This window comes from Tamandua tetradactyla, chromosome 4 (assembly GCF_023851605.1).
Source record: "Tamandua tetradactyla isolate mTamTet1 chromosome 4, mTamTet1.pri, whole genome shotgun sequence".
In the NCBI taxonomy this organism is placed as follows: domain Eukaryota; kingdom Metazoa; phylum Chordata; class Mammalia; order Pilosa; family Myrmecophagidae; genus Tamandua; species Tamandua tetradactyla.
Window position 1 is genome coordinate 7,857,839 of NC_135330.1, and position 8,722 is coordinate 7,866,560.

Sequence of the window (8,722 nt, forward strand, 5' to 3'; positions counted from 1 at the left end):
CCGACTTCCAGGACGCGTGTGTAAGGCAGGTCCGGTACTCAGCAAATGGCCCTTGCCTTCCCCTCTCCCATCACCCCACAACATCATGAACCAGCTGCCGTTCCGGGCACAACGATGAAGCAGGGGTCCCTGCACCCAGCCCCCTCCTCCCCTCCTTTCTCCTGGACCCCAACTGAGCTCCTGGGGTGGGGGGCAGTGACAGGGTGGACACAGCAGGGACCTGAGACCCATTAGCCTCCTCCGGACTCTCCTCACCGGAAGAAAGGGCACTAGAATTTTCCTCCCCACAGCTCCCAAGAACAGCATGATCTTAGAATTTCCCCACCCTCATTATTTAGAGAGGAACGGGTGGCTTTCTCTTTCCCTCTCTCTCTCCCTTTGGGGTTCTGAAAGAAAGGGAGGAAAAACAGCTCCAAATGAGCACGCGGGCCTGCCTGCCACTGAGCCGAGTAAAGCGGTATTTCATCAGCGCACACCCACCCCTGGCAGCCCCGCCATCACTCCCTCTCACACTCACACAGGCTCATTTTCTCCCCCAAATGTGCTTTACAAATAACTGCAATGAAACCAAAACCCTCCAGTTTTGTCTTACATTTCCATCCGCACTTCGGCTTCACTACAGAGGCTACTCAAATTCCTTTTTCATTTTGTTTCCTTTTACCTTATATTTTTTTAAAGCGGCTCCTCGAACCACGTCCTCACACAGCCCCTTTCCTGAAAGCTCAGCCAGGGAAACGCCAGGCCATCCCACAGCTTGTTAACTGGCCTGTGCTGCAGATAAACGAGCCAGCGCTCGCGCCAGGACCTGGGCCACGGGCAGGGGCATGGCTGCAAGGCCGGGAAGACGGGTGCCTCCCGCCGTCTCTCCCCCAGGACAGTTATAAATAGAGGGACGACACGCACAGCAGAAGCATATATGAAAAGTTAGCTGTCCCCTCTACAGGTCACAAACGCTTGCCTCATTTTTAGACTGTCCACAAAGGTTATAAATAAAATCAGCACCACCCGGGTGAGAAAGGGGCCTCGATTTCACGCTTCCTGGGCAGCTAGCCCTTGCCCTCCTCTGGGACAAGGGGAGCCCTGAAGATAAGACACGCGCCTGGGGGCTCCTGGCAGGCGGCGTTCGGGCTCCTTTCTGCAGCTAAACTGTTTATAAAGAGTCCCCAGCCTTCTGCAACCCCGACCTGCAGAAGGGTCCAGGGAAAGGGGTCTGATTCCAGCTTCCCCAACATGCCTGAAACCACAGCCCCCCCAAATCAGGACACCCCCGAGAGCCACCCACCCGCCCCAAAGCAACACTAGGAGGGGACCAAGCCATCGACCAGCCCAGCCCGGGCTGCGACCCTGCCCTTCTGGGGGCAAGACCCCTGTGCCCAGCACAGGGCAGAGGACTGGGAGGATGGGGGAAGAGATGCCACTCAGCTATTCGGGCTGACCCCTGTGAGGTCACCAAGGAGATGGGCAAGGAGTATGCCCCTAAGAGACACCATTCCATTTGGAGAGGGAAGGGCCAGGGCCCTGGGCTCCCCCTGGGCAGCAGAGACCCCAGGTCCCCAGGATGTCCTCCCACAAGGTGGAGTGAAGGCGGAGTAAGCAGAGGTGAGAAGGGGGCCAAGCACAGGGCAGGGTGCCCGGGCGCCTTCACAGACTCACACTCCTTGGCCTGGGGCCTGGGGTTACCCTGGCGACAAGACCACACAGAGGCCGTGGGGGAGCCGAGAGGCAGGAAGCGGGCAGGTCCGCCAGGAGCTGGGCAGGAGGGAGACGGAGGATGGGGTGTGCCTGGGGAGGGGCAGGATGTGAATCTCGGGCCAACCGAGACGCTGGGTTGGGGAAGTGGTTTGTGGTCCTGTAAAAATGGTGGAAAAGGAGAGCGGCTCTGCTGCCCCAGCTTTTTCCCGTCTCCCCTGAGACCACAGCACCCGGCGGTGCCCGCCAGAGGCTCCCGGGAAACGAGGCCCTCCGTGACCTGCCAGCACAGCACCAGCAGGACGGCAGAGGGAGTCCACAGCCTGGGGGCGTGGGGTGCAAGCCAGCCTTCACCCCCCCGCCCCCCGCCCCTAACTCTCTTCAGACCCGGTGGAGGGAGCACAGCGGCAGCTCAAGGCAGTGGGGTGGGCGCACCCCAAACCAGAACGGGGGGGAAATAACACAGAGAGGAACGTCGGTACCCCCAAATCCTCACTGCCCTAACCCTGACTGGCCTGCAGGCGGGAGGATGGTGCCACTAAGACTTCTCAGCAGAACTCTAGCCCTGGCCCTGGCACGATGACAACCTAGTAAATCTACCTATTAAAGATCTAACAAGCCTGGAGTCTTCATGCAGCTCAGGGGGGCCCAGAGCTATCGGGAGCCCCACCAGGGCCATCTCAGGCACCCCTTGGCATCAGGCGTGACCATGCACTCCTCGCCTCTCACCTGACCTCACCTAGGACCGAGGCCCAGCTCTCGGCTCAGGGCTGACATCCCCCAGTTCTCAACCGAGCTTCCTTCCTTCGCCAGCCTGTGAGGTGGGAGCCAGGGATGGTTCTGTCCCAATTTCGTCCATCCTCACTCTGGTTCCATTTTGCATTAGCTCTGTCCCTGCTCACGGGACATGGCCTGTTCCTTCTCAATAGAGCCAGGCCTGCGTGGCGAAACCGTCCACAATTACAGTCTACCAGTCCCAGGGGAGCAAACAGGGAGGCCACCACCCCATGGAAGAAAAGCAGAGAACTTCAGAAAGCAGCAGCTCAGACACAGGGTTAGCAAGTTTCCAATCACTTAACCGGGGGTGGGGGGTGGGGGGTGGGGGGAGGGAGGCATCTCTCTCCCAAAGGCCTTTGGTGGAAAATGCCACCATCAGCGCAGAATTGCCCAATCTGCCTGGAGAGCCTGGGGTCACCCTGTCCATCCTCCTGCCTCCAGACTGGTCACTAAAGCCAACCAGACCCGCAAAGAGCCCCAGCAAAAGAGGTTGTTGGCCCTCCTTCCCCACTGTCTAGGGTTGTCCCAGGTGCTGATCCCTCCTTCTAGCGAACCCAAACCCTCTCTGCACAAACAGACCCAAGTCAGAGCCCAGCCCCTTCTCGAAACTTCTCCCCTCCAAAACACAACTTCTCACCCCATTACCAAGCCTTCGCTCCCAACATGATAAAGACCAACAAATTCTAGAGACAAAGTCAGACAACAGAGGGAGAGGACATCTCTTTTCCTTTCATCATCATCATTATTATTAACAATAAAAATAGGACCCATTTATTGGGCCAGTACTGTACAGGTGCCTCACTCTCACCTAATTTAATTCTCAGGACAACCCCGTGAGGGAGGAATGGTCCTCTCCATTTTCCAGCCGGGAAAACGGGCTCCCGGAAGCCATAGAACTTTTCCAAGTTCACACAACTGGAAGTGGCAGAGCTGGGCTTCAAACTCAGATCTGATTCTTTAAAACTATCCCACTGACCTCCAGGAGAGGAGGAAGATGTCTGCCTTGTCCCCTTCTGTGCCCAGAGGGCCTGGCCCATAGAAGACACCCAGAAAATACTTGTTCCCTAAGTGACTCAATACATGGATGGACAGATGGGAAGGCAGGGTAAAGCGAGTCCTGCTAGCACAACCCACGCCAACCCCAAGGTGGACTGGCAGTGGCCATATCAGCCCTGGGACAGGCAGAGCCTCCCAGCTGCTGCCCCCTCCACACTGCCATCAGCCAATCATGCTGTCAGCAATTGAGAAACAGGTGACACCCATACCCGAGGTCACCTCACCCTTTGCTCACCCAGAGTCTGCCTTCCGCGGCTCTGGGAAAGCCCCGTTTCCCTGTGTACTGTCAGAGATGGCAGCTGCTGCACCCTGCCGTGCCCTGGCCACCCTCCCCTCGCACTAAGACAAGTGTTTGTGGGTCCCACGCCAGGAACCATGAGCACCCACTCTCTCCTCCCCGGAGGCCCCGGCCGTGGGGGTCGCTGAGAGAGGAGGGGCTGCTGTTGCCCCTTCCCCTCGCCCTCCAGCACTGGGGCTCACTTCAGCTCCCCCTGCTAGGGATCCTGGGCCCCGGGGGCGGCTGCAGGGAGCCAGGGCCATGCCCAGAGCGGCCGGTTCCCGGAGCGCCCAGCAGGAGAGGCGCTTCTGAGAAGGCAGCGAGCCGGAGGGCCGGCCTTCTGAGGCTCATTACCGAGAATGACTAAGTGAGCTGCGATTTCCAGGGGAAACCCCTCTCACTTGTGTTCACCGAGGGGCTCTGATCCTTGGGCTATTTGGATGGAGGCGGTTTCCAGGCGCCGCCTTTTCGACCGGGGTAGCCCCCTCGGGGCGGCCGGGTTCCTGGGGGGGTCCCTCTGGCTCTTCAGATCGTCTGACAGGTCCGCCCCGCCCGTTTCCGAGGCCCGGGCCAGCCTACCCATCCCCGGTCTGAACGGGGAAACCCGATCAAGCACCTCCGAGGTTTCAGCGGCTGGATTTCAACAAGGAATGTGACAGCCTCGCAGCAGCTGCGCCCTGCCTGAAACAAGCTCTATTTGAAACCTCCAACAGCTGAACCCCTCCCAGCTACCGGCCGGCCAGCCTGGCCACCCCCTGCCCAAAATGACAAATACATAGAGAAATCCAAGCAACCAGCAGAGACACATATACCAACAAATCGGGGGGTGGGAATACTCAATATAGTGGGGGACAGGGGGTGGGAATCCACTTGTCCTACCATTCCCGGGGTCTCCACACCCTCCGGCCGGCCGGCAGCAGGAGGCCCCCCCCCAGGCAGAGCAGGGACAGAAACCCACCTTCCTTGGTCCCCACGCCCCTCGGGGGCTGCGATTTCCAAGCTCCCTCTGGGAGGGGGAACCCCTCCTCTGCACTGGGGGGCTGGACACCGGCTGGAGCCGAGGGGCCGGCTCCCCTGCTGCAGCCGGTGCCCGCTGTCTCCATCTGTGCGTGCACTCACACACTCACACTCATCTTTATTTATCCCGAGGAGGAGCTGGGGTGGGAGGGGAGAGACGGGGGCGCGGGCTCGCGGGAAGCGCCCGGAAAGCCCTGTCACCCGGCCCGGGGAGCGCCACCGCAGCACCCGCCGCCCGCCCCGGGTGACACCTGTAGGCATTTTTGTCGGGGACTGTATATGAGGCAGCAGTGAGTTTATTCTGAGTCCTTCTTCCCAAGGGACGGATTGCTGATTTCCTCCACCTATATTTTCACCCGGATGCCCCGGGGAGACTCAGGTCACGGGTGCGTTTCTAATCTGCCCTGGGAATCTCCCGGGGAAGAGGAAGGCAGGAGAAACTTGGGGAGAAGAAGAAGACGGGGAGAGGAGGGGCTGGGGAAATGGTACGGGATCCCCACCCCCCACCCAGACATTTATTTCTTTTTTCATCCTCGGGGGAAAATGGAGTGGAGCAGGGAAGGGAGGGGAGTCACAGGAACTGGCAAACACATCAAGGCAGAGTGTAATTAACTGGTGCGTTAAGCTGCTGGGTTATGCTTCAGCACAAGTGAGCCGGGAGTAGAAATGATTTCTCAGAAGGGATTCTTTAACCCTCCCTAATACAGAGTCTGCAGATCAGACAGTGCCTGGGGACGTCTGCACCCCCACCCCCACCCCCACCCCAAAAGAAAGCGAGGAATGAATTCTCCTGGGACCAAGAAGGAAAACCAGGGGAAGTTAGAGTGTTGGATGCAATGGTGCAAACGCCTCTCCCCCCCACCCACCCCGACCTCTCTCCCTCTCTCAACCTCTCTCTCACTCGCCCGCTCACTCGCTCACTCGCTACCTACATATGCCTTTTGTTCAAGGTATAAAGAGAAGCCGCAGCCCCTACCTTTGAGTACAAACCCCAAGACAGCTCGGTCTCTATCACCATAACAACAATTCCAAACATCCCAAAAATCAGAGCATAGTCACTCAGTCGCTTTCTCTTTTCAAACAGGGCCCTCCTGTGTCCCAGCTTGTAGCCAATGTTTTGGTTTTTCCGCTTGTTGGCTTTGGGGAAGGCGGTGCTGCTGGGGGTGGGGCCCGCGTGCTGGTGGTTGTGGGTGGCATTGGGGTGGTGGAGCAGGGTCTGCTGGGCATGGTTGTCCTCCCGGGAGGAGATGACGATCTCGGGGGGGTTGCTGGGGCTGAAGAGCTGGAGGGGCTGGCCCTCGGGCTCAGCCTCGATGAGGTTCCTCCGGGAGGCGCTGAGGCGGCTGAGGGGCTTCATGACCCCTCCACTGTACTTGCAGGAGCTCATGGCGATCTCCGTGAACGGGTTGCTGTCCCGTCGGTGCACCAGGGGGCTGGCCTGCCGGTGCCGGCCGCCTCCGCCAGGCCCACTTGTGGCTGTGGAACTTGGAGAGTGGCCAAGCAAGTGGTCATTGAGATTGAGCTGGCTGCCTTGCCGGGAGGAAGGGTGGAGGATGGCGGTAGAGTTGGACGAAGGGGGGCCCCTGAAAGCAGTAGGAGAGGAGTGCAGCAGGCCGGGGTGGACGGGCTGGCTCTGGAGTTGGGCGAGCTGAGACAAGGGATGCGGTGGCTGCTGCTGCTGCTGCTGCTGCTGCTGCTGCTGCTGCTGCTGCTGCTGCTGCTGGAGCTGCGGAGGCTGAGGCTGCAGCGGGGGTCCCGGGGGCTGCTGGGGGGCTGCTGGGGGCGCTGGCGGTGGCGGCGGCTGCTGTGGTTGCTGCAATTGGTGCTCATCCCCGGAAGACGGACAGGGGCACTTGGGGTCTTCATCCAGGTCCCCCACCCCCGAGTCATGGAAGTGCCCAGAAGTGTCCATCCTGGGGCCTGGCTGGATTCCCTGCAGCACAATCCCCCACCCCAAAGCCACCCTCGCTCCAAAGATGTCCTCAAAGAAAGCCAGGCATCCAGGCTCCCCCACCAGAGTGTCTTGGCTCCAGTCTTCTCTCTTTGGCTTGCTTCGGTTCTCTGGGGCTGCCTGGAGTCCAGACGCTGCCACTCAAGAATGCATTGTATCGGGCAGGGAGGAAGGGCAGGAGGGGAGCTTGGAGGAAGAAGAAAGGGGGAAAAAAGAACTCTTGTCTCAGGAGATGGTCCTCTAGCAGCGCGTGAGGCCAGGCTCAGCTTCACTCCTCGCTGGCTCGATAGCTTTGCTCTCCTCCTCCTGCCACTGTTATATTGTAAGCCAAGCCCACTTATTAGCAGCTGGTCTCATTGGCTTGGCTGAACCCTCCAACCACCTCCTAGCCCCGCCCCCCGAGTTGGCTCCTCCCCGGGGGGCGGGGTCTGCCGCCCTGGGCTCCGGTTCCCGGCGGCCGTGCGGCGAGGGCTGGGAGCTGTAGTTTTTGCTTCCCCACCTCGGAGCTGAAGCCGCTGCCCTCTTTCCTCTGACAGGTATGGCAGAAAACGGCAAGCCCACGACGATAAGGGATTTAAGGGATGCGCGCTCCCGCGGGGCGGTGGAAAGGGGGAGGCAAAAGGCCTCCCGGGGGGGAGCGGTGCATCCTGATGTGGGTGCAGGGGAGATAAACATTTTGTTTAACGGCCAGGGCCTAGGATAGGTTTTTCCACCCGGATTGTTTCATGACATCCTCCAAACACCCAAGGAAGTGGGCGTGCGCTCCCATTTTACAAAAGAAACCTGGGGCTCAGAGATGTGGGGTAACGCCGTCAAGGTCACAGAAGCAGGAAGGGACCCCGGCACCCGATGCCAGATGGAGGGACTCGCCTTCCACTGACCGAGCGCCTGCAACGCGGGTGCAGATGCCTGTTATTTCTAACCCTCACATCAACCCTAGGAAGATGATGACATCATTCTCCTTTTACAGAGGAAAACTGAAGGAAAAAAAAACATCCAAGCACGGGGAAGTAACTTGCCAGACGTCACCCGGCTTGTCATTAACAGTGCCAAGATTTTGAACTCGGGTCAGACTGACCCCACAGCCCTCTACGGACTCCCTGGATGAGTTTCCACCGTGGTGCCCAGCACAGAGTGGTTGCTAAGTAAATGGTGCTCCAATGTTGTGTGGGAAGGAGCCAGAGAGGAGCCGTCAAGAGAGAGCCAGATGCGGGATGTGTGGGGCGGAGCGTGGCCCCAGCCCTTCCCCAGCAGCTGGGCGTGGAGTCTCCACGGAGGTCTGGCGGGAAGACTGACGACACCCCCACCCCCAGGGTGGCTTCCAACGTGCTTTGCCCCCCAGGGGCGCTGAGATGAGAGCTGGGAACAGCTGCTGGCTTCCCCGGTTCAGGACTATAGTCATCAAGTATTTACTAAGCTCCCACTGTGTGCAGAGGGAGTTCCAAAGCAATGAGACCAGAGCTGAATACATTTCCATTTTTAACAGCTGCAGCCTTAGGGATCAGTGAGGAAGGGACTGTGGCAGGATTCCCCAGGCACACCTGGGGTTTTGAAAGGAAGGCATCTTCCTGCCTGGCTCCTGCTTCCCCCATCACCCTTTGGTCTTTGTCTAGCCCCTTCTGTGGATGGGAAGGGGGAGGAATAGAGAGCCATGCACACACACATGCACATGCACACGTGTGCAAATATGTACACAGGGCTCAGTGGTGCGTCTGCATGTGCACACACTGACTTGCACATGTGCACACGTGCACACACGTACACGCACACAATGAATGTCTAAATAAGCTTTCCCGAATGGTGATCGGCAATTGGCCAGGTCAGGGAGGAGTACAGGATGCCCTCTGAATATCATTTCTCCACCTCTCCAATGCCCCTCTCCCCCTGATAATTGGGAGTTAAGTGTTACTTGTAGTATAAGCCACAAATCTGAAATAATTATGCATGCAATAATC

The 8,722-nt window shown here is 58.9% G+C and overlaps 1 protein-coding gene across 3 annotated transcripts in view; it reads right to left on the reverse strand.

Moving 5' to 3' along the window:
* Window positions 1-7,068, reverse strand: part of KCNN3 (potassium calcium-activated channel subfamily N member 3) — a 174,189-nt gene extending 167,121 nt beyond the window's left edge. For 2 of the 3 annotated variants that reach the window (XM_077156311.1, XM_077156310.1), the window contains exon 1: window positions 5,793-7,068. In XM_077156311.1, coding sequence (XP_077012426.1) covers window positions 5,793-6,728 — 936 coding nt within the window. In that variant the 5' untranslated portion in view covers window positions 6,729-7,068. Of the gene's footprint in view, window positions 1-4,757; window positions 4,913-5,792 lie in introns of those variants that run through there. The other variant, XM_077156312.1, reaches the window with a different exon arrangement.
* Between the last annotated feature and the right edge of the window lie 1,654 nt (window positions 7,069-8,722).